Source organism: Vidua macroura, chromosome 7 (genome assembly GCF_024509145.1).
Source record: "Vidua macroura isolate BioBank_ID:100142 chromosome 7, ASM2450914v1, whole genome shotgun sequence".
NCBI classification, from domain to species: domain Eukaryota; kingdom Metazoa; phylum Chordata; class Aves; order Passeriformes; family Viduidae; genus Vidua; species Vidua macroura.
In genome coordinates, this window is record NC_071577.1 from 14,230,554 (window position 1) to 14,256,500 (window position 25,947).

Below are 25,947 nucleotides of genomic sequence, written 5' to 3' on the forward strand. Positions count from 1 at the left end.
TTTCCATTTACATGGGGATTAGTCATGCCAGGGCTTCGATGTTGCAAATTTGATGGCGTAATCCTGCCATGTGTTTGGTAACTCAGTGTCTTCTTGAACAAGATGGCAAAGTTTAATGTCTGATGTGAAAAACAAAAATATCTATAAAGGTGAGTATTGAAGTCCTGGGCGAATTAATGTGTCATAAAAAATGAGAATAGAAATGGCACAGAGGGGATTTTCTTTTTTTTGATCTGTCATTGCAGACCACTTTCAACTGTGAATTTCTTGATAAACATTTAATATTCACTACACAATTCCATTTTGACATGAAATCTTCCGGGACACATAGTTCAAACACAGCAAAAACTGCATTTCTAAAGGAAAGTTAAACTCTTCCCAGTCCATGTACTTATTTTAGTCTTTCCAGATTTCTGTAATCTCTTCACATCAGTAGAGATGCTGCAGAGGTCCTGTTTGCTTTGGCTGGTGATCCAGCAGAACTGGGATGTCACACTGGCAGTGACCCACTGAAGTCCCAGGGGATGAGATGCTGAAGGGAGCCTGTGGGGACTGTGGTCCTTGTAATTTGTGACAAACATCACAGGCAATGAGCTGCCACTGCTGGGGACAGCCCTACCCCCCATCACAGTCACCCTGAGCAAAGCATGTAAGGGGTGAGGAGCAGGTGTCTGGCTCTAAGCAAACTGTAAGGGCTCATGTAAACCTGTGGCTCAGGCCCATCCCCATCAAACAAGGTGTAATTCCCCTTCTGAGGTGGCTCAGTTTGGCCTCTTTAGATTCATGAATCAAAAGCACAGCTAAAACTAAACAACACCTTTATTCAAGCTGCACAGGCTACAAAAAATACAGAATGCTTACTCTGGTTTGTTTTGTGTGGATTACATCCTGCTTTCAGTGAGTTTCTGTTAAACATATCAAACACAGTTTGGGGGATTTCCCTTCAGCCTTCACAGCATCCTTCATTTCTCGCCCTCTGGAGTCATCCTGCTGCTGTTGCACTATGGGAACCTAAGAGTTTTGTGCCAAGACAAAATATTTGTGAAACTCCCTGCTCCATAACAAACCTCCTTGAACTTTGACAGAGCCTGGACTGATGCTCTGAGCAGGGGAGAACCTGAGGGGTATGCATGAGCACCAAGCCAGCCCAAGGCCTGGGAGGAAGGCAAGAGTCCTGCCAAGCTGAGAGATGCTTTTGAAGGCTGCAGCTTCATCTGATATGATTTCATAAAGCTAACATTTAAGGGTCAGATAATGAGATATGCTGCCTTCAGACATTGCATACACAAGCCCAGCCTACTGCTGAGACAAAAGTAGGTTTAAGCCCCATCTATTCATCTATCTGATCCATTGTTTGCCTTTTGCCAGCTGGCATGAAAGGTTCTTTTATCTAAAACTATTTCCAGCTATTTCTTCTCTCAGAATCTCCAAAGTGCTTGCATGATTTGAAAGAACTATTTCCAAGATTTTTGTCTCCACAGCATTTAAGCTTCAGATTTTACAACAGGTATTTGAGCACATTCCCTTGCTTTTGTAAGGGCTTTTATAGCAGGTCATCTGTCATGGGAAGGGTGTGTCTCCTGCTCCAAATATTCACTTTCTCATGTTATTTTTGATACCTCTTTAGCAAATGCAGATTGGCAGCATATTACTCCTGGTAAGCCAAGTCCAAAGAATGAGCAGGGAAGTTTCATGTGTGTGATGATCTCCAACTGGAATGGGGAGAGGTTCTGGGAGGCAAGAGGTGTCTCATTGTGGCTGCATCTCTTTGGGACCTACTGGGCTCTAGGATTTGCAGATGCTCCATTTGAAACTACACACTGCCCTCCAGGTGTGAAGCCCAGAGCTGCTGCTGAGCTCAGTACTGCCCAGGGAATGGAATAGAGAGAATCCTTTTCTTGTTCTTTTGAGCCTGCCACTGAGACATGGGTATTTTTTTTCCCAGATCAGCTATTTTTAAAAGACATTTTTATTGCTGTTCAGCACATGGTGGGCAGTGATGATTGCTACGTTTCCTTATGGCAGTACCCAGGCTACTGTATGTTCAGTTTTCCAGGAGTAGCTTTAGTCCTTAGTTAGCTTTTTAGGATAGTCCAAGTGGGAGGAACTGTGATGTGGATTGTACCTCACTTGTTTCAGGGAGCTTGAATAACATGTACTTGCCTTCATACCAAACAGCCACTTACCAGTTCCCACTTACCTGGGTAGTGGCCACATAAGGGAGCAATCCTCAAGATTGGTCTGTCCCTCACGGTGATGCTGGATGGTGGCATAAAGCAGAGAACTTCAGCTACCTGCTGGAGAAGTGTTTGATGCCAGTCAAAGCTATTGCCTGCTACGCATGTATTTCCAGTCAGCATAAAAAGGAAATCTTTGATGTGTTATCTAATTTTTTTTTTTTTTTAATGTAGCAATTTGTGGCCAAATCACAGGGTCTCAAGGGAGCATTCTTGGATGAAAAAATTACTTCAGGATTTGGCCTAACATAACTTTAAGATAAAAACTTTTATGTAATCACTAATTCACAGTTGTAGTTGCTTTGGCTTCTCTCATTATCATTCCTAAGTTATTCTTTTCATGCTGGGAGTTGGATTTTCCTGGCACTGCATCTGTTTTCAGCAATGTATACACCACAATTGCTGACAACTAGGAGTTGGATCCCATGCTCCTCGACCCTGGCTGTAGCTTGTTTTTTCTGGCACCACTTTAAAGTCTCCCATCTGCACTTGTCTCCTGATGACCAGTGGCAGTCCTTCAGCTGTGTGAGAAGTGCCTGATGTTATCCTGTTGTTCTCGCACTCCTCCAGACCCGTTTCTCAGCTGGGCCGTGAGCACAGCCCGCGCCTGTTCCTAGATAGAGCCTTATCAGAGCCAGCCATGGCAATGCTCCCATCCCCTTCCAGTCCTCCCTGTGCTTACTGGAAGGTCTGTTAGCTCTGTGCATTTTAACATAGCAGAAATGCTGCTCTGCTGCTTCTCTGGTTTTCCAGCTCTCTTTGCTTTTCTGTAGAAATGTCCCCCTGCCTCTATTCAGTCTAGGCCCTGTAGGAGATCACCTCTGCATCCTTCAGTTGCTGAGAGCCAGAAGGAGAAGCTGTGTACTGGTGTCTCTTCTTGCCTCTCATCTCCCCTGGGCTATTTTTGTTCAAGCCTGGTGCTGGTTGCGCCATATCCAGCTTACTCATAAGATGCCGCTGTTCCTCTTAGCAGTGTTTTGAATGAGTACAGCTGTTCTATGCTTGAATTCCTCCTCCCCTGGCTTACCAGGAGTATGATTTTTAAGGGTTGTGTGCTGTTTGGTAACAAGCAGGTGCCCTTGCTCAGCTAGGAGGCTGGGTATTTCTCTGGGCTTACTCTGTAGTTTGATGTGGGCACGGTGTACTTGACAGATTAACAGTGTGTTCATTCCTCCTCCACTGCTTGTCTGGGTTTGTTTATTTCTGTTATTCCTGTTATACTCAGTTTCATTTGTTATTTTTGGCTTTGTTTTCCAGGTCTCTCTCCTTTACTTACTTTTGTTCAGGTTAACGGAATCCTTCTTTGTGCTTTCTTGGTATTTTGAGGGAAAACTCATGAACATTTTGTGCTTTTAATCGTGCCTCACTAAACAGGGCAGGCAGGAGCTTGCACATACATGTTCCTTCCCTGTCCTCATTCAGATGTCAACTGACTTTGATCTTCTCATACCTCCCAGCATGTGTTGAAGCTTTACTAGGCACTCAGGGTTTCCATTACCTCCACACCACAGCTGACATGATGTAGCAGTTTTCAGCAATCCCTCTTTTTGCTGTCATCCACTGGCCACCGCCAGGAAAGCGTTACCCCAGGCTGGGAAATTACTGGGACTGACTCCCTCCTGGAGCCCAGCTCCCACCGGCAGCAACACTGGTGGTTAGGCACGTAGGCCTCCCTCAGTCAGGAGGGGAGCAGCGTCCCAGCCTGGCTGCATCATGGAAAGCCATTTCTCAGCTGATTTCCTTTCCTGCCTGCCAGTGCCCCACTGGTTTCCATGGTATTCGTGGTTGTGTAGGGGTGGCGATTTCAGTATCCTGGCAGCCTTCCAGACTGCCTCTCCATAAAACCCTGTATGGTTTCAAATGTGTATGTATATATATAAGGTTTTTTTCTTATTTTTCCTTCATCCCACAGAGCCACTGTGTGCTTTTAAGCAGTTAATCTATTCCATCCTTCGCTTATCTCACAGGCACAGTGTGAGGTTGTGCCTGTTCTTGCTGGCAAGTTGCTTTGAGGTTCCTCTGATGAAAGGTTTGCTATAAAGGCAAAAAGTGATCAGAGCCATGTTATCGCTCTCACTTCCAGGGGCTCATACAGAACATCCTGCTGAAAGAATAACATGGTTCCAATGACCACAAACTGATTCTTGGAGCTGAACTTAAATGGGTTGGCACCCCCATCACTTCCATCCTATCACATAAGAGCTCCTTCCATGTCTTCATCCACTTCTGAGAGCTGCTGTGGTCACTGTCGGTGGGTGTGAGTTCCCAGCCCAGCCACACATTTGCAACAGCAGTGCAGAAAAACATCAGAAAATCTTTCTTGTTACAGAAGAGATTCTGTCAATCCTGTTTTGTTTAAAAAACAAAACCAAAACAATCCAAGGCTTTGCTCTAAGCAATATTTGGAGTGAGCTGAATACATATCTGGTCTCAGCTTCATGCAGGCTTTCATAATGGTCTCTAGCCATAATAGTCTCATTTTTTGGAAGCGAGTCATTGCTGCTCTTCAGGTTGAATGAACTCTGATCAGGCGTGGACCTCAATGCGTCAGGGTGAAAAAACACCTCATGTCTGGGCTGTGGGAGGCTGGAGGGGTTGGAGAGAGGGGGTGTTGTGCTTGGATACACACAGAATAGCCTCTGTTACACATAACTTGAGAAAAGTGATTAAGTAGGGACCTCCTTGGCTAAAGATGGCAGGGCTGTGATTTGTGACTTTGGCTGTTGTGGGCTCCATTTCATCCAATAGGATACATCTGGCAAAACAGAGGAGTACCAGATTGAAGGTCCTCTTTGTTGAGATGGGTTTAATGGCCCTGAGCTGAAGGAAGATGGTCCTTGGTCTGCTAAAGGGAAAGGAGCTCTAAACTGCAACATGTATTAACTATTTCTATCTGTAGAAACCACAGGACGAGATAATCCAGCAGTAACAGCTGCCCCTGGAATTATTTGTGCACATGTTTGGCTCCAAAGCTTTTTACCCAGCTGGCTGGAGGTCACAGTGAGTACAGATAAGTATTTGCCAAACGCTAAGGAGAAGACAGGACAAGGTCAGAAGCTCTTCTGGTAGCAAGGCAGAGTATGTTTAGCAAACGCTGCTATCTCCTGAATTGGGGTGAGAGATTTCATCAACAAAATACACGGGGGAGCTCTGAATACAAGTGGAGGGCAGGAAGAATATGCTTTACAGCTTTTGGTTAAGCCAAGAGAAACTTGAGACTTGCTGTTTCCTTCTGAGTCGAGGACTATCTGCCAGCCTGTCCCAGGGACCTACTCCTGCAGATGAGCATTGTGAAACTTCCAAGCCAGTGTCCCTGTCAACATGGCTTATAATACAGATCTGAGTTTAGCACCCTTCTTTCTGTTAAATCAAAATGCATTTTCATTTAAATCCATATTCAAACATAAACCCTCTCCTGTAACATTTTCTCTCCTCCTTTCACTCCTCAGATCCTCCCTCTCCTGCCTACAACTTCTCCCTCTTTCTGTTCAACATTTAGTCCATGCTTCTCTTTGCCCTCATTTCACACCCCTTCCACCCTTCTGTTGCTGGGAATGTGAGCACTTCAGCAGTTATGAGAGCACAGCTATAGGGGTGGTAGTTTTTTCTTTTGCTAAATGCAACTTCTCCAAAGTTGAGGGGATGGTTGAAAGTAAATAAATACAAAAGTGAAACTGGCAAAAATGCTAGAGAGGGGAAAGCCTGCTCAGACATTGATTTGATTCAACTCAGAGGGGTAGAAAGTGACTGTGCCCTCAATGTTACCTGCAGGCCCCAGCAAGCAGGACCGATGCAGGTGGCTGGAGTTGGTGTCCTGGCCTGTATCACTTCAAGGAGAGGGTTCCTGATGGATGCTTTGGGGAAGCAGTTAGTTGGGTTCATGTTTCCAAATCAATCCATGAGAAGCAAGCAGGGTGTGCAGAGGTATTGACTCATTTCTTGATCTGAAGGAACAATCTTCTCAGATAAAAATGTCTCAAAATTGTCAGGCAACAGATGTCATGTTACAGGCAGAAGCAGAAGGGATAAAAATCTCCTGTTTGGTTTAGTAAAAGGTAATAATTTTACTTTTATCTTCCTCCAGGTGATGTTCCCATAGGTGGCTGCATGCAGGAGAGGAACACTGGGCAGGCACACTCAGTAGCACCTTTCTCTGAAAGCTATGGATCTGAGAGTGGTCAGCCCTCTGACATTGTCCTTGCAGTGGCAACAAAATCTGAGTTATAAGGGGCTTCAATCAACTGTGTTTTTACTCTTTTTCACATTTGTGAGAGAAGACAAAACCTGAAGAAGCTCTGCTGTTGGGCTCATAGCTGATGCCTCCTTTCTCATTGCAAAGGGCAACAGTTCTAAGAAGTCTGAGCAAAAAATGGTTCCCTCCACACTGTCATTTAAAATAACAAGGAACAAATGCATGTTGTAGACACCACTTCTGTCCTTTAGATGAATGCCTGGCACTTGTCAAGCTGATGTGAAGCTCAAGGATGGCCAGCAATGAGCACAGAGGCTGCTTCCTCCGGACCTCCACCATGGAAAACTGAGTGCAGGTCTATCAGGGCTTCTCAGAGGCTGGCATTTTTATTAGCTTCCTGATAGAAATATTGAACTGATGGGAGAAATATTTTTAGGTTAAATCCTAATTGTCTGCAAGAAATTAAAGACTGAAAAGGTGGCTGTTGAAAACCAACCTGACTTGCACTGCTATCTTGTGTAGTGAGTAATTAAAAAAACACCAACCAACAACTGAAAAAGAAAAAAAATCCCAACAACCCAGGCAAAAGGAAGGTAACAGTAGCAGGAGAGAGTGTTGGAGATTCCGTGAGCTCCGTTCCCAGCTGCCTGTTGTGAGTCTGAGAAGGCTCAGGTAGCTCTCAGGAATGAAACCCTGCAGGTCAGTGGTGATGACATACCCATCTGCTGCAGACCAGAAGATGATTCTGACACAGCTCATTACGTTTCTATTTCTGACTACGTCCATTGTTGGATTTAATGAATAAGTGATGTTTTGAACTGATAAAAACCCTGCAGCAAATTTCCCATTTTATGTTGTGATGAACAAGCCAAGAGATTCAGACAAGCTGTAAAAGGCCTTTTACATATGATTTCAGACTTATTTCAAAGTGGGAGGTGCTTCTCAGAGCTAACTTGAAAGTTTCTCTCACTTCCACCCCCAAAGTGGAGATAAGATTTCCACAGACTAAGCAGTGTTATCTCTAAAACAAGGCAGCAGCTGCTACCAACACTGTTGGTAGTTCATTATCACAGGGAAATATAATGTATTATGAAATGTAAAAATGGTGATTAACTATTTCACTGCTAATCCTTTTAGAGACAAAATACTCCCTTTGTTTATCCCACAGTGTGCATCTTCCTCCTCCTTCTCCTTGCATACCCAAGGCCAACCTGTCCCACACCCACCTGCTTATGTTTCCAGGCTTGATCCTCACACCTTTGATCATGCAATTATGGGCTCCCCATAGGAAACCACTTGCTACACCAAAATCAGAGAATGTGAGACCAGCATAAAAATAAGAAGTGAAACATCAAAATAGATCTTTCTGGGGACTGCCACAAGAGTGGTAATTTTTGCATTAAATTAATTTTGCATTAAATTTATTAAAAGTCTGCCATCGAAAGGTAAACAAAGCTGCCACAAGACTTCTCTTCTGATTTAGGATGTTGGTGTCAAAGACTGTCATGACTTCATTGCACAGTGTGGTTCACCTTGCAGTAGATTACACAACAGCTCAGTAGAGTTAGAAAAACACAGGTCTGAAAACACTTACTAGCTCATACTCATAAATGTTTTGGGTTTTTTTTCAAAAGCTCAACAGTAAGTGCTCTTTTCTCTGCCTCAGAGACAAAGAAAAATGAAATCATAACAGCCCTCAGACAGACTTTTATGAGTCTAAAGGCCAAAAGTAATGTCTGGCACAGATTATTTAACTGGACTAAAGGAGAAATTAATTCCCTCTGAGGCAGGGATTTTGATTTACCATTTTCTTAAGGCCTTTGGTAGCACGAGAGCCTGGTCTGGTATGTGATGCCACAGGAGGTTTTGCACTCTCACATCTTGGCAGGACAGGCTGACCATTGTGGATAGGGCTTTTCCTGCCTGTCAGAAAGAACAGAAAGAAACAGACTTTACCCCATAAAGGACCTCTCTGGGATTTCGGTCATGGCTTGGTGTCCCTCTGTAAAATCCATTTTCCCAAGATAATACCAAGCCCTGGAAAAGGAGCAAAACCCAAAAATAATTCAGACAAAATGAAAGTGCTGCTGGTAGTTTGTAAAAAACTCTGAAGGAAGAAGGAGAGGGTGCCTTTCCCTATTCCCAAGGAAACATGCCCATGACTGAGGAAGGTACTTTTGTGTTCAGATTGCTTCTGAAGTCTCCAGAGGTTTCATCGTTTTTCCTTATGCATATGTGCCTGCTTCCTTGTAAGTGCGGTCTTCCCACAGCCACCTTCCCTACCCTGACTCCAAGGGGACTTATGGGGGTGTGTTAATGCCACTCTGCAGCAGCCAGGATTGGACACCAATGGGAAAATCTATATAAAACAAGTAACCGAACACTTCCAAAGGTAATGATGTCTGTCTGTTGTTTGGCTGCACTGGCTGAAGCTGAAGCTGCTAACTCAGCAGACTGTAAGTAGACACGATTGTCTTTTCTGTGAGTTCTGGCTGCAATTCAGGACGTTAATAATATCTAGAGAGCTATAGGAGGCTTGGATCCCATCTATCAGGAACCACCTCTCTCTCCACACACAGTTACAGGAGCAAGACTGGGGCGATGATCTTGCTTCCCTAGTTAAACTTAAACTAGTTCCCTAGTTTAGCAATGAGTGGCAGGCATTTGTTGGGGAGATCTGTACTGAGTCCATTATTTATTAAGCTATCACTTAGGATCCAGAACGGGTGTATTTGTTTGTAAGGAAGTCTGTAAAAATCTTGATGGCTGTTCTAACATATGTTTATGCATCAGAGTCAATGCTAGGGGGATGCTTTCTTTTTAAATTAGGAACAAAATATCCCCTAAAAGCAAAATATCTGGACATATTGTTATATTCTTTCCCCAACACTTACAACAGCACTGAGAGAACACCCCAGCCAAGCTGACAGGCAGCCAAATATAATTTATGGCTTGTTTTAAAGTGATTTGTTGACTTCATGAAAGGCCCTGTCAAAAAGTACAGTCCCCTGAGTCCTAATGATGATAACAGTTATATTGCATCAGTGCTGAAAAACTCTTGGACAACAGTGACCCTACCCTGAGAAATCTTTTTAAAGTGCCTGAACATTGGATTTTCTGAAAAGAAATTAAACCCAAGCTATTGTTTCATAGTTAATTTCGTTTTTCTTCATTCTTTGCTCATCTTATTTTCCACTGATTGGAATACTCTCTTGGTAGCATGAAAATAATTTCCCTTATTCCAGTTAATTAAAAATAAAGATGTGTGTTGTTTAAAGGAGATGCTGCTAACAAGGACATGTTTAATTTCTCTTACGTGCAGTGTTGAATTTGCCAGTGATATCAACATGTTTGTGTCTGCATCAGTCTGAGCCAGAGCAGGACACTCCTGAGTCTCCTATCAGCTGCATTTCTCCTCTCTGTGTCTCACTGAAGCAAAGGGCAACCCCCACGTGCTGTTTGTGCCTGTGCTGTTCAGAGCTCCCTCACCCAAGGGCAAGATACACATCCCCTGCTGTATCTGACCTGCATCTTGGGGAGCTTCCAGCCACCAGACCCTGGCTCCTCTGCCACTGCCCTCCTCGTCCTTGCCCCATGACCGTGCTGCTGGGGCAGCCTTGCCTCTGCCTGGCTGTGAGAACAGTGAACACAGCTGCAAAAGACCATCTGCTTCCTAAGGCCTTCCTCCTCATATTTTTTAACAGTCTTATCTCCACTAAGTTAAATAGTGTTGTTTCATTGGTCAGAGTTCTTCCTGGTGGAAATACAGTGCTTTGGTCAGAATATTGGCTTTTAAATCTTGGCAAATTTGATGTGTTTTCTCTTGTCTCCCCCCTATTTTTACCTGAACCTGCACCCTAGATTTACTGTCCAGCAGCTCTGCAAGTTTCCATTAATCCGGACTACTTTTCTGTAGGTCTTACTTGGTGTTGCTGAATATTAGGAGAGTGAAATTCTAGCTTACAGATAAAACAATATCACAGGAAGAATTATAAATATGTTCTTGTCCAAGCACATAACAATGAGTGAGCCTGACTGTGACAGTTTGGATCTCTGGTTTCCTCCCACCACCGTGGGAAAAGGAAGCTGCTTCTGTGCTTACAACAGCAGCGATTGCTTTCTAGATCTGTGTGGTGTAAGCGGGGCTCAGCCCCTCCTGGGCCCTGCCAGCTCCGGGGACACCGGGGTGCCGCAGCTCCTGCTCGGCCGCCCGGCACGGGCGTGTGAGCGGGGTGGGCGCAGCCTCCACAGCCACACCGGGCCAGGAGGGACCCGGCCCGTGCAGAGAACATCTACAGTGCTCAGATAGCTTAGGGAAGGAGGGGGAATTCTTGTAAACTGCTGTGATTGCAAGTGTGTGAGATTAGTCCAAGGGCCTGATAGAAACTCCAGCAAAGCAGATGCACAGCCCCATGCCCTTCAGTAGGGTGTTTTCTTGATCGGGTTTGGGTTTTTTGGGAAACTAAAAGGAAAAAATTGTATTCAAAATGACATGTCTTTTTCCTTCATTTTAGGAAAACACAGAAAAAAATTCAAATCCATTTTGTGGAGAGAAAGAAAGAAAAGTATTTTAAGGCAGAATATATGTTTTTGTACAATTTCTTGTGGAGAAGAACTCAAAGTATTAATTAATGAGCCAAAACTAGAACCATTGAAACAAGTGAGACCTCTGTAATTTACTTCAGGCTGAGCAGGTTTTCATACACGTCATAAACAATCACAGTGATTTTCTTTTACCATCTAAACAGTGGCAGTGCTGTGCAACCCATATGGCAAGGTTCTTGTTTGCTCTGAACAAAGTAGATCTTGCTTCTTTTATTGGTAGGTACAGCCGGGCAGAAGGTGTGTTGCATAGTTTGATGTCTGTGGAACCAGAAAAGAACATTGGAATTTTGGTGCTGCAGAAAAATATTCAGGGTTGGGGTTTTTTTTTTCCTCTCTTGGAGGTAAAATTGTTCTAGCTGTTGAAGGGGGAGAGTTGGTGTTGCTTCCAAAGGTTATTTCTTGACATTCACATTTCACAAATAACAGGAAGGATACTGTGGTTAATGTGTGGTTGCAATTCTGGAAAGCGGCAATACAAATTACAATCTGTGATTCTATTTTATTTTATTCTATATTTTATCACCAATATCCATGTTGGATCTGCACAGATTGGAAGTAAAAATATTGTAGGAAACTTTAAAAACATTTTATAACTATCAGTGTAAATTCACCTTGACCCTAGGAATGTCAAACTATGACCCTGACCAAATCATCACAATGATGAAAATCCTAGTACAATTTATTTAATAATTCTCTTGATGATCAAAGTACCAGATTACAGCTATTTCATCCATTATGGTTTGTGAAGAGGAATGGAATTGTGCAGAAAACTTTTATTATCACTAAAATTGTACCTCTGACTTGCAACTACATCATTTTATGTAGTACCATTTAATATATTGAGGTGTGGAATTGGATTTCTGAACTTATAGTCCACTCTTGAAACTGGTATAGGAATTTTGGCACAGGGAAGCATTTCCCATAATCAAACCTTTGGTGATGCCCAGATTTGAAGGTGCCTTTGGTGTGCAGGGTGTTCTTAAAAACCATTTTTTCTATGCAGCAGCCAGTTAAACTTGTTTGAAAGAGTCTTGCTAGGCCAGAGAACATCAGACACTACGTTCCAGTCACAGTTCTCCCATCAGCTGCTACCCTAAATTTATCTCTTTGGTCCTGTGCAATACAGCAAAGGTTAAAGCATACAAACAGCTGAGTGGGCTCACTTTATCTTTGTTTTGAAATCACAAAATCTCTTTAATTTAAGAGGTAGATAATGGTTTTGCTTGAGAGAGTCAGGTGGCTGAAGCCATACGAGCTGAGTGGATTTCAGATTGGACATTAGGAAGAAATTCTTCAGAAAAAGGGTGATTAACTATTGGAATGGGCTGCCCAGGGAGGTAGCGGAGTCACCATCCCTGGAGGTGTTTAAGGAAAGACTGGATGTGGCATTTAGCTGACAGGGTGGTGATCGGTCACAGGTTGGATTCGATGGTCTCAGAGGTCTTTTCCAATCTAACTGATCTCTGTTTCCGTGATTTGCCTGGGCTCACCGAGGGAGAGCAGTAGGCGGTATGGCCAGTGCTCCTAAGGCAGCTCACAGGGACAGAGATAACGGGGGCTTGAACCCGAGTACAAGGCAGGAGCTCCGGGTGTCTGACAGGCAGGCCACCGAGTTTAAACATGACGCAATCTCAGAGACTGCTAAACATTTTTCTCCTGTTGTTACAGGCGTTTTTTGTGAATCCTGAGCTCACGCCTCCCTGCTGACAGCCTCTCTCACAGGCTGCAAGGGGGAGGGGGGGCGTTCGCGGCCTTCCCGAGAAGGTCTAGCGGGGCCTTCCCCTTCTCCCGGAGCCGCCCCTCGCCCGCAGCTCCTACCCGTGGCGGTGGCGGTGCCCTCAGCGCCGCGCTCCCTCCCTCCCTCAGCCAGCGGAGCTCCGCCCGGCGGCCCCGCTCTGCCTACCTGGAGCCACCTCTATGGTGCGGGGCGGAGCCGGGCGGCGGGGGCGGCGCGGCGGGACGGGCGCCCGGGCCGGCGGCTGCAGCGACTCCCCTTTGTGTCTGGAGCCGCCCGTGCTGTTGGGGCGGGCGGGCGAGAGGGGGCGCGGGCGGCGGAGCTTCGGCCCTCGCTCGGCTCCCGCCCGCAGCCGGCGGCGGGCAGGGGAAGGAGGCGGAGCGGCCCCTCGCCGGCGAGCTCGGCACGGGGGGAGGAAGGCGCTGGCAGCGCGGAGGGGCTGAGCAGAGACCGGCGTGAGGAGGCCGGGCTAGGCTGCCCAGCGCTGTGGAAACTCGGGGCGGGAGGCGGAGGAGGAAAAGGGCCTTCGCCCTCGGAGAGCAGCCGGCTGCGCTCGCAGCTGGAGCCGCCGAGGAGGGGCCTCGCCGCCCCGGGCCCCACCTTTGTCGGGGTGGCCGGGGGTGGCGTCGGTGCTGCGGCGGGGGCCGGGGCAGCGCGGAAGAGCCCGCCCGGCGCGGGAGGCAGATGGGCCGGGATGCAGCCGCAGCCCTCGCCGTGAGAACAAGGGGCCTCGCCGCCGCCTTACCCGGAGCGTGAGGCAGCGAGGAGTGGCGGCCAGAGGACAGAGACCTTTGCCGGGATGGGACGCGCCGCCGCCGTGAGCCCCTAGCTCGCTCTCCGTGCCCCGGCCAGCCCTCTGGGCCCGCGCTGACTGACACCGCTGTGGGCGCGTCTGGATATGTTCCCTTCCCAACCGGGCGCTTTCTTCGATGTCGTGAAGCTGCGTGGGAAATAGCCCGGTTCCCAGCGGGGTCGGGAGCGTGCCGCCGTCCTCCCCGGCGGGGGAGATGCCTCGGGGCTGGGAGGCAGAGCCAGGCGCTTCCCCCGTGTCCGCTGAGCGCTGCCGGCTCCCGAGGCATGAAGGCAGGCGGCTGTAATGGAGTAAGAGCGAAGACGGCTCCTCTCATCTGCCATTTGCCCTTTCAGACGGGATTGTAAACCGAGAGAGTTAAGGAAGGCTGTGCGAAAGCAGGAGGATTTTTCTCTCTTCGGGGTTTGGGGTTTTTTTTATCCCCTTTTTTTTTTCTCCTGCCGGCTCGAACCGTGGCTTGCCCAGGTATGCCTGCCTCACTGCAGCACCTTGTGCTGGTGCTCCTGCTCTCCAGTGCCACCCTGCTGCTCGGCACTGCGGCTGGTGAGTAGCCACTGGGTGTAATGAACTGGCCATTTTGGCAGCGGGAAGGGGGTGGGGTCCGCTGGTATTCGGGCACATCTGTGCCTCCTTACAAAGTGGCGTGCATCTATTTCAGCAGCGAAGCCTGATAAAAGTTTTGAAATCCTGATACGTTGAGTGACTCGGGGAATAAAATCTGCTTTATTGTGTAAATGAGCTCGACCTGCACTCAGTAAGAATGCTTTGCTTAGATCTGCATCTCTTGTCTAGTAACTTATTTCAGTTTTGGAAATATATATAATCTTTTTGTTTTGCATACCTCGCCCTTTATAAGGTAATGCAGGAATTTTTAATATATATTTTAATCGTCAGCAGAGCTGTGCCTGTTTCGCTGTGGGATCTTCGGGCACAGCCATTTTTAATTTTATCAGCATCGGTGCTTCTCGGGGCCTCACACATGTGCTGTAGTTTTGTAACAGAATTACTGTAATGTGTATTTTTTTTTTCCATTGGAGAGATGTGAAGCAAATACGGAGCTATTTCTTTTGTTACTTGTGATAATAGAACACAAAAAATCACTCTTAAGGACTGCTGAAAGGCCTTGAAGAGTACTCTTTTTTTATAACAAGAAGTTGGAAGCAGAAATGCTAAGAGCATCCTTACTCATATATTTGGACACTCTAGTCCTATTTTTAATTGTGTTTGGAAGCTCAGTGTTAGATATGCGGAGTGTTGGAAAAGAGATGTGTGTTGGTCTGGCATCCTTTGCTTTTCTGTCACGGTGACAGATTAACATGTTGGAGCCTTCGAGTGTAACCCAGCTTTGTTAGGCAGGAATACCAATTGTTCTTGCAGTATGCATTTTCCAGCACTTCTGGAAGACTCCTACGACTTCTCTGTCGTTTTACTGATCAGGATCCAATCTGCAGTGCCTGCTTTTCTTCGTGATATTTTGTAATCTTCTGGATATAGCTCATAAGCGAATCTTCAGAGGAAAATTGCTGAATCTTGCTAAGATGACCCAACAAGCTGGGTTGGTTGTTTGATGGTGGTTTCCATGCTATATTTCAGTGAGGTCTTAAAATTAATTTGTCCAAGTTGAAGATACTTGGTGTCATTATTAGGAAAATCCTGTAAATGACACATGTTTAGGCAGTTTCTACATCTCTCTGACTGGATAGTCCCTGATTTTCTTGCTTCTGCTTACTAAGAGGTCTCTTTCAGGAAGATTCATAAATAAAAAGCTTGATGTTCCCTATGTCATCCTGACCTTTGACTGCCATTATTTTAGATGGATATCTGCAGTGTGTCTCTGTGGTTGTTTCTGAGGAGTGTTTTTGGTTTATTCCCTCTTTTTTTTTCCTGGGAGAAGGGACTTCTGAAGGTCAAAAATCTTGGTATTAAAGCACATATGAATCAAGAATGCTCAGCATCTCAACTTTTCTTTCAAATATATTTTTTTAAAAAGTGTAGGCTTTTTTTTTTTTTTGCCTTTGTGAAAACTTCAGTGAGTTGGTAATTTCTGTGCCCTGATGAAGAGGGGTTACTGAAGGAGCAAGTACAGATTTGTACCAGGACAAGGGCTGGGCAGGTGCTGTAAGAACCTATTTGCACGGTTTACCCAATTCACTTCAATTCTGAAGCAGCAACAGCATTCCCAGTATTTCAGTTCTGCCTTTTTAAAAGGGTATTAACGATGCCAGCTTGGTTGGTTGTTTTTGAATAGGAACCTATTTTCCCATTGTGATTTATTGCTTAATTGTGAAATTTTAACAATTCACATTTTAAAAAAACTTCATCATAATCCTCTGTAAAAGTAATTACATGGGTGATTTGAACTTTAGTTAAGGACGCTAATAGCTGATTTTAAGTTTACACTGCATTTCAGAAAAAAATGTCTATACATGGGGAAGCTACACTAATGTGTAATTCTGCCCTTTTATGTTCATGAAAGAGCCAACACTCTTTCTTCTCTTCCCCTCCCCCAAAGTATGAACTGTACGCTCCCATCCAACTGAAAATGCTGCCTTTGTAGCTTTGAAACCCCTATGAATTCTCTCTTCGATTAGTGAACAGATACTATATCTCGGCAGTGTATAGAATTGAGTGCCTATAAATGCAAAATCATGACATCAGAGGGAAAGTATTTTGATAACAGGTTTTTAAGTTTCTGTCTGGAGTAGAATATCTGGACCTCTCTGGGGAGAGCTCCACAAAGACCTGGGCTTAGTATGGACAGGAAAGGGAAGATAAAACGATGAATAAAGAAGATGACACAAAAAAATCTTACCGTGGGGTTATAGATGATAGTTCCACTCATAATCTGGAATATGAATGAAGCAAGAAGGTGGTTTTCCCTTCCCCTTTCTAATTGAAGATATAATAAAGAACTAGCTCTAGATGCAGAAATATTTGCTGAATATTAGGAGGAAAATATTACTGGCTTCCTCCATAAAATACAGATCTTAACAGTTATCTGGTAAGTCTGCATTTAAATAATGCATTAGTCTTTGTAAAGAGAAATGCTTTAGTGAGGACATTTTACTGACAGCAGTCTTGGGTAGAGTTTTAAAAAGCAGTATTGGACAAAAATGGTTTGCAACACTCTGTTCTCTATTTTTCAAGTTAATTGAAATACTTATTTCTAAATCTTATGTTTAGAACTATGAGGCATATATAAATATGTCTTTATATTGTAGAGGATTCTGGTCTGTTAATCATGAGGGTTTCTGCCTGAAGAGGTGATTGATTGGTGAGCCTTTGAGCTGTTCCCCAGTATTGCAAAAGAATTTTGTTTGGGTGTTCATATGGACCAGATATTAAAGATAAAATCTTTCCTCATTTCACTTGCTTACGCTCTGTGATATGCAATGCTGAACCACTTTTCCCTCTGCATACGTGTCCAGGGTAGACAGCATTCCATTGTCTAATGTGTAAATTATTTGCAGAAAGTATAAGGTGAAAATTAAAGCAAACAGAATATCCTTTTATCTCTGGGAATATTTTCATAATTCTCTATCTGTGTGGTTCAACAGGGCTGCAAAAATTAAAGCGTGAAAGGAATTGGATTAAATTTTTTAAATGATAATTTTAATTATTAATTAAAATGAGTGAACTGAAGTATCTTTATCTATTTCTGTCTTGCTCGTTGACTGTAGTATCTCAACATAATTTGTCTGAAATGTGAATTGGGTGAAATGAGGAATAATCTCCTTTGGATATTCAACTCAGTTCTTCTAATTCAGTGTTTCAGATTAGTAACTGACCCTGTGTATCTTGCATATTAAAGAGTGGGTTTTTTTTTAAACTTATCTGCACCCCGATTTCTACTTATGTACAAGAGCTACACTCATTGTTTATGTTTTTTTTTTTTTCCCAAATGTAACCTAAAAATTCTGTTTATTTTTCTGTTTGTGTTGGGAGCTGTCTCAGAAATCTTAGCCTGGAAAATGGCAGCCAGGCTGTTGGCTTGAGGTGCACTCTGGTATGCCTGAAGGATAACCACAGCACAGGTGCAGCCTGGACACCAGGCTGGTGCTTCATAACCTGTGTGCTTGTGTAGCTGTGAAAGCCCAGGGTTCTGCACAGAGCCATTCACCCTGCTGGGAAGAGCCTTTTTTCCATTTGGTAAATCAGCCTGTATGAGCCTCTGTGATATTTTAACTCAGGTGCTTCCAGTTCCCAAGCAAACTTCAGTACTGGGGTACTGCACTGTGCAGTGTTGGCACGGCCTGTGAGGAAATGGAAGCTGTGCTCATGTGGTGGCCAAGGAACCCAAATTTCAAGCCCTGAGACATTACACAGATACCTTGCTCCAGTGTGAATGGTTTTACCCATTAGACAGTTGGCTCAACTGTCTGCCTATCCTTCTCTGATGAAGGCAGGCCAACCTCACTTCACCCTGGGCAAAGAGGGAAGCATAACTGTATTTCTTAAAATTATTCCTACAGTGAAGTTTGTTGAAGTGGTTGTTTTGATGGCATCTCCCCAGCACTTATTACAAATTTCTGTTAAAAAAAAAAAAAAAAATTGTTGACTTCTACATTGTTGTTTCCCTTCCTTTCTATATTTCATTAAGTATTTATCAGTAGTTTGTATAGTCAGTGGCATTGTTTCCTTGGCAGATACCATCTTCCTCTGCCTTTCTCACTGAAGAGACAAGAAAGTTATATAGGGTTCTTCAGAAATGTTTTATTCCTAACAACAGAGTGCCTGGTACTGGAGTTGCATTGTGTTTGGACTCAGTCTGGCTGTGCTATGAATATGTGCTGTCATTTTCTGGGCAGAATACAACTTTATAGCCAGGGCTGTAAGCTGAGTGTAAAGTTTCATTTGGAACAAAATGTTTATGCCCTGAATAAAACAGGCTGGGTGATGATTTACGTTGGGTAGGACTGGAATCTGTGCATAGCTTACAGGCAGTAACTATTAATTTTATTGAGATTGTAGACTTAGTGGAGCTACTCACTGCTTGATTTTGAATTTAAGAATAAGTGAAATACAGGAACTGTTCCCCAAAAGACTAACATTTCAGGATGCAAACTGATTTTCTGCAGTGTGGATTTTATGATGTTTTGTTTTGGGGTTTTTTGTGGGGTTTTTTTTTGGTTGATTGTTTTTTACTTGTTTGTGGGTTTTGGTGGTGTAGTGTTTTTTTGGGTTTTTTTTCCCCTCTTGTTTTTTTTTCTGAAGCATAAGTTCCCAGAAGCATAAAGCTGGCAATTGTTTTTCTGTTTCCTCCATGGTCTGGTTGTGTAAGTACAGATAATAATGTTTGTCTAACATCTCTAAAATCTCCAGTGAAGAGGGATTTCACAGCCTTTCTAGGTAGTCTGGCCTGTTACAGTGCTTAATTATCATGTTTTTCATAATGCAGCAGTAGTAGATTTTTTTGCCTCTTTTATAATGCCATAATTAATATGTGGCAATCCACCTGAAAATGTAGTGTAGGTACATACACAGGCAAGTACCAGGGAATATCAGTTTAGATAAGTTCAAGTGTTTAAGCTTAATGTCTTGACCTTGGCTACAGTAATTTGTGATGAAAACCTTGAGTTGACCATCAGTGCTTTAAAATGCAATTTTGCTTTTTTAAAAACTTTGAGGAATGTGCTCTTCCCAAAATATCGATTCCTGATAATGCCTTCCTGACTCGAGATGTCTGTTAATATGTTAATTGCAGAGCCGGGAGCTGGGCTGAGCAGCTGAGAATCTGATAGGAGGGGTCAGTAAGGGGGTGTGGTGAGCAGGAAGAAAGGCTAGGACATGGGAGATTTGAAAGGGTGAAGGATTGGGTCTGGTTTGCTGTGGGATGAGAACCAAGGCGTCTTAGACAGCCAGACAGAGATAGTGTCTGAACATTTGTCAGACTTGCTTGGAGAATGAGTGGAATGAACCTTTTGCACTGGGAGGGGAGAGAAAGCATAGTTGCAGGTAGCAGTTTGGAAGACTTCTTTCTTGTCAGAATGAATGAGACACACAGTCATTCAGATGATGCCTTTACCCTTCTCTTTTTCCCTCTGTCTTTCCCTCCTCTTGCCTTTTTCCTCTGTCTTTTGGGTGGTGATGGCATTTTGTTTCAAGTCACTGGGATGTGTCAGTTTTGTCAGTTGCCTTACTGAGTTTGCATCGAATCATGTGTTCTGTTTTGAACTGTAAATGTGTCTACTTTTTGCATCTCTCAGTACTCTGTATTCTCTCTTTAGTTTATTACTTCTGTGAAAGAAGGAAGGAAAAATATTCATTATGGACCCACAAGACTGTCTTTGACATCTGTGAACCCTTCTGTCTCCACCTCTAACTCTGTAATCTGTTAGCCAATTTCAACTGTATGTGAAAGATGAGAAAAGTCTCAAGAGATTAATTTGCTACCATTTTAATGAAAAATTAGGAACTGAATAGAGTAATAGGGGAAACGGTAGAGGTTTTTCAAGGGGAAAGAGGAGCATAACTCAGCCCAGGATATAAGTGTTGGTGCATACACTGCTCTGGACTATGCACAGAATATTTTGTTTCCTGTTCACTTGGCATGCTGTAGGAGATCTGGAGGAGAATGAGGGATCCCTTCTGTGGGAGATGTGGGAATTGGCTAAGAAGTATGGGAGGAAAGTCACATTTCTAGGCAATTAGTTTGCTGGTTGTGGAACAACTGGTGTTTCTGAGACAATGTAGTAACCAATTTTTTTGGCTGGACTTGCAAAACAATGCCCAAATAATTTTACTGAATGCCTGTCATCCATTTACGAACTTTACAGTGTGTATGAGTAATTTAAATGGTATGCATTGTTTTTCACACTTTCAAAACTGCGTTTAGCTGATTGTCCTGTCTATATTCTGTAGTTCAGATATCCCACACATCAAGCTTCTGTATGATCTTCTTTTCAGCAGTGCTGTAACTCAGGCTTTTCCAGTGGTCCCTTTGAATACTTTTGTAATGCATATATTCATACTTGCTTCAATCTGTGAAGTTTAGGAGAAGTAGTTTTATTATTTGTTTAAGCGAGAGTAATGGGAAGGTACGCACTGTCACCTTCCGGGCTGGAGTAAGTGGCAGACAATGGCATTGGCAGTGGTACAGGGAACCTTGCATTACCTTGCCCACCTGCCACTAACGAGTCGATACAGAAGCTCTTACTATTATGTCCAGCCAAAAGCTGACATTTATGCTGCTTCTTCTATTATATATCCTTTGAGTGTTCTGAGTTGTAAGCAGGATGGGTGTAAGAAAAGATGGGTAAGAGGCTTTTTTGGTTTTTTTTTGGTGGTGGTGAGATGGCTGTAAGTATGATCATAGGTCACGTATGTTAATTGGGCTCCTTAGTTTATACATTAGAGAATGCAGCACTTAATTAATATCAAAGTGTTGGGCGTTGGCAGTGTCATCTCAAGCTCGTCACTCTTGGCATGAAGTGCACTTCCCTCTGCATAAGTCACGAAGGTCAGGTTTACTTGGTGTGAGAAGCTTTAATGTAGTTCAGGTACAAGAACAACTGACTAAACATGATCTACTGCTCTTGCTTTTGCCTTATGAGACTTCCTCAGTATGATTTGATTTCTGTTAAAAATAAAACATTTTATTTCTACAATTAAATCAGCAGATACTTGATAAAAGACTCCTAGACCATCCATGTTCAAGAACCTTAATTAGATTTTTCCAAGAACTAAAATTAATCCACAATCCTTTGTTAGACTTCACAAAATTGTATCAGGAAAAATAGTGGATTGTGGTACCATTAAAGCTATTTTCTCTAGTAATTATTATATTAAATAAAGGATCTCACAGCAGTATGCTTAGTAATCCACTGTAAAAAAATGCTTGCTTTTGTTAGTGATGGAGGGGTTCTGTTGTAGTCAGATTATTGCTGAATGTGCTTGAAAATTAGTGCTTCCTTCTGATGCTGTCCTTCCGAGAGGAGTCAATGAAGCTGATTTCTTTGGGAGGCTTAGTGTTCCTATACCTTCCAAGCTGCAAAGATCTTGGTGTGGACATATTTTTTGCAGAAGATAATGTGCTGCATGCTGTGAATTTTTGTCAGTTGTTTTATTTGTTTAAAACCTAAACACTAGAAATTGGTTTTCTATATTTATTTGTAGAGAAGGGACTTAGCTGAAAATTAAGATGTTTTAAAATTATTATCAGTTAAAAAATATAAATTTTAATTATATTTACCTATCTGAGATATGAATGGTATGTAAAACCAGTATAGTAAGGTGAAGAAAACTAAGGTTGTAGTAGGAAAATTGTAGCAACTGTCTTTTTAGTTAGACAGTGGCACTGCCATATATATATGCAAAGCAGGCACCTAGCCCGAGAAGAAGCTTTCTGTATTAAAATAATTTCAGTTGCAATCAGAGAAGGATAAAAGGAACCCTGTAATGAAGTTCGTCTGCATGCCACCACAGTGTTGGTTTCTTATATTTGCATGTTTGAAGTTCTTTTCCTTTATTTCTGGCTGTGATGGCCCAGGCCGGGGAGCTGCAGCCGGAGCAGCTGCCACGACCGAGCTACCCAGGCGGGCCCGGGCTGTGCAGCTGTAACAGGAGCCCGGGGCACACGCTCCTGCCTCCCGGGCTGCTGGAGAAGGACTCGGCTGAGAAGTGGAAGAACTCGTTCCAGCATTCTGTGCTATTCTTACTCGGCTCTGCAGGCAGGGATGAATGACTCAGTGAATTTAAATGAGTGAAAAAAGATGTGGAAACAGTACGCTAAATCATTCCTCATGGCCACTGCGGCATTATTTGGATCTCTGTAAACTTTTTTATATAGAAAATATGCAAATTCTCAATTCTAATGTGTATGACACAGATACAGTGAAGATGAATTGTAAAACATACATGTATGTATGGGTGTGTGTGTCTGTGTGTATCCTTATGTACTCATGTTACCAAAATTCCAGCCTACCAGTATGTTCTGCTGCTAAAACCTAATATTTTAATATTAGCAAAATTTACTCTTTGCATGGCATTCTTAATTTCCAAAAAGTCCTCATAATTGGCTTACTTTGCAGGACAGGTAAACTTTACACTTATTAATTACATCCAGACTCTATCAGGACCTGTTAAATAATTTCTCTTTTAGTTATGCTAAGATGAATCTGACCTAATTAAATTTCAGTTAAATTTAATCTGTAGTAGTTAATGCTGTTGCAGCAGAACGCAATTATTTGGTCACAGTGTTTTCTCATTGTTTTAGCCAGGAATTTTAAATCCAGTAAATATTTCTCCTGATTTTTTCCATACAGACTTGGAAATAGCTGAAGTGGCAAATAGAGAGACTTTGTTTGCTTTTATTGTTTCCTGTCAGAGAAATACTACCATTAAGGAAGCTTCAGCAAATTTAGCTTCCCTTATTTTAAGAAATACTGGAATAGAATGTTTCTGTGCAAAACAAGCCCTAATTATTATTATACTAATCTTTATGTAGACTGCATAGATACTTAAAACTGAAGATACGGCCTTTGGGTACAGGCATACACAATCTAAATATGACATCACATAGTAAATTAATTTTAAAAATGGGGAGAAGGGGAGCTTGTTTAAAGTAAGGATAATAATACAATAACTCAAGTTTGTTGTTTCACTTGCAGAATGTAAGAATATTTTCTTCTCATTTTGCAATGTGCAGGGGAAAAACAATCAGTGAGGTCCTAAGACATTTGAATAATAAGTGGTGCCATAATATACGAGACTGGTAAGAATATTGTGAGCAGGAGTCACTTCACTGAGGAAATCTAGAGGCATTTAAGAGGGAATGTACTGAAAGGGATGTTGCATTGAGTTCTGTTGAGGAATGGAAGAGTTATGTGTGGAAACAGCTATTCAGATGTTATGTACTTTGAAGTAGTTATCAAAAGTCTTTCATCTTGAAGAAGTTAAGGTCTGCAAAAGGAAGCAAATAATGTCAAAGTGATATCATGGCCAGCAACTTGATTTTCTTGACTGGTGTTGGAAGAGTGGGAGAAGGGTTGGTAACAAAAGAGCTGAGCTGAGAACATAATAAGGCATGCGGAAAAATAAAGAATGGGCTTTTAATGTGGTATAAACAAAACTAGGAACAGACTTGGTGATCCAATAACGAGGGAAGAAGATAGGTGGGAAAAAAAAAAAGCTCTGCAGTTAATTAAGGTTCTCATTAAACACCAGGAGACCCATTGTGAAGAAGTGAATTGTGTGTAGCACCAGGGCAATGTGCATTGTCCTCTCACTCCTGGATGGCCTGTTTCAGAAGGAAGCTTGCACTGGCTAAGTGAGAAAGCATCTGAAATTGCCAGTAAATCCAGAATGTGCCCTAGAATTCTGTCTGAACTGCACTGTGTGTAGCCAGTGCCCATGATAATAGCAGCAACAGGTTTTTGTTTGACCTGTAAAGAAATGGATGAAAAGCAAAATTTTAGCTTCCAAAGAATATTTTAAAAAAGTTTTTATGTGGCATATAATGCAAAAATTTACAGAGAGCCTGAATAATCCACAGTTGTACTAACTGAAATAAGAATTTGCTTAAAATCTCAACCTTTATGTCTTTGTCTTTTTGATTATGAGTAATCTTCTATAAATTTGTTGTTACATATTCATGAAAACCAGAGCTTAATTTAAGTGATTGAAAGGCTATGGAGGTTTCCATACAGTACCTATGTTTTAGTGTTGCTTTACTACAGCAAGGTGAGATATGGCTTCTCTTTGGTACTGGTTTAATGTATTTGTTGTGCATATGGTATCTTTTCTACTAAGTTCAAATCTAAAAATGTAGTTAAATCCATAGTTTTTAGACATCAGAATTCAGTATACATTTAACGACATTGTTGTATATCACTTCCAGTCTTCCTGCAATATGTTCGTGCATATAATGCAAAAGAAAAACCCAAAGACATCAACAGCCTTTAGACAGGCTTCTAATTGAAGATATCAAGATAATTTTACATACTGAACTTTTTTACTGTACCAAGTAACCTGTCTTCTATATCTTTGCTGAGGGGGAAATGAACTTTTATGTGAATGTTCTCTATTTAAATGGAAATGTAATAAGTCAGTTTTCCCTTTCTCTGCTGATGTGATGCCAGTTCTGAGCCTCTCAGTGTTGCTTTTTTCATGTTTTTGTGTTCATGCTATAAGCTTAAACCCAGAATCACTTTGGGACAATGAAGTCCACTACAGTTATATTCTATTTCCAGATGCTTATTATACAAGATACTGGTGTAATCCCACAAGCCTTTTTAGTATTCCTGTGTTCTGAATACTTTATTCATTTGTACACATTTATAGGTAGCTCTTTGAACTTGACAGAGGTTTTGGAGATCAGGCATTTTACTGAGACTGCCAGGAAACATGGAGAACTAAGCCTATTGCAATATCCTGGCTTCCCCAGATAAAACTAGACATCCTGGCTGGATGTTTACCAGTGTTATTACAGAAGAAGGTATTTGTGTCTTGATTCTTTCCTAGATTTGTCCATCTTTCTCCACCCTTGGTTTTGTTATCCTTTTTAGGATGGTTAGAATAAGCATGTCACGAATTTACCTTTATGTTACCGACATGTGCTTTCAACACGTAACTGCAACCAGCTAGTTTTAAATGTAGGAATACCACAAACAAACAGTTATTACATTTAGCTGAAATATTTAATAGCATGGAGGGATGACGTATGCGATGGAATCCGATAGTAAATTCCTTTGTGGCAATTACATAAAGCAGTTTGTTTCAGTGCTTAATTGATAACACTGCAGCTTGCTTCACTTCCGTGAGGTGTGGGAATACGAGGTGCAGAGGTAACTGCATTCCATCAAGTCTCAGTCTAGACAGGCACGAGAGCATCATTCATCCTGTAGCAAACAAGGCAGGCTAATCACCTTCTTAAAAGTGACCTTGCAGCTGAAGAATGTGCTGTGGTGGGCACACAGAAAGGCAACTGGAGAGCTCAGTGCCATCACCAGCAGTACAGGTCCTGGAGTTGAGGATCTCACCTGAAAGGATGCGATCGGAATTGCGGAATGCTGGCTCCTCCTCATTTTATAGGGGTGGTGGTTTTTGAAAGAAATGGCTTAATGAATTGCTGTGCAATTAATTATGTTTGATTGAAGGAAAAGCTTATTATCTAGTTGAGGTGGGAGGAAGTTTGAAGTGCACTTTTATAGCAATAAGTATTAGAAAGCACTAGTAGAAACTCAGCTCCCTTTAATTGAAGAGTAACAGAGCAAGCTTTGACTTTTTCAAACAGCATTTACAGGAAAAGGGCTTTCAAATTGTATTTTATTTATGAAAGTGGATGGTGTCTACTTCTAAGGCATAGCAAAATTAAGAGGTAAGTGTGATGTAGCACAAAGTGAGCCTTGTTTAAATATTTCTGCTGGAT

The 25,947-nt window shown here is 42.6% G+C and overlaps 2 protein-coding genes across 2 annotated transcripts in view; one reads left to right on the forward strand and one right to left on the reverse strand.

Moving 5' to 3' along the window:
- Positions 1-847: 847 nt before the first annotated feature.
- On the reverse strand, positions 848-13,903 carry LOC128809999 (serine/arginine repetitive matrix protein 1-like). Its single transcript, XM_053982482.1, has 5 exons — positions 13,646-13,903; positions 12,938-13,238; positions 11,167-11,292; positions 8,234-8,352; positions 848-2,297 (listed from the first exon to the last, which is right to left on the reverse strand). Exons 1-5 carry the CDS (start codon positions 13,901-13,903, stop codon positions 2,166-2,168), a joined length of 936 nt encoding a protein of 311 aa, XP_053838457.1. The 3' UTR covers positions 848-2,165.
- Positions 13,334-25,947, forward strand: part of BMPR2 (bone morphogenetic protein receptor type 2) — a 105,318-nt gene continuing 92,704 nt past the window's right edge. Inside the window, exon 1 of the mRNA XM_053982060.1 lies at positions 13,334-14,123. Within this exon, the coding sequence (XP_053838035.1) occupies positions 14,048-14,123 (76 nt within the window). The 5' untranslated portion in view covers positions 13,334-14,047. The remainder of the gene's footprint in view (positions 14,124-25,947) is intronic.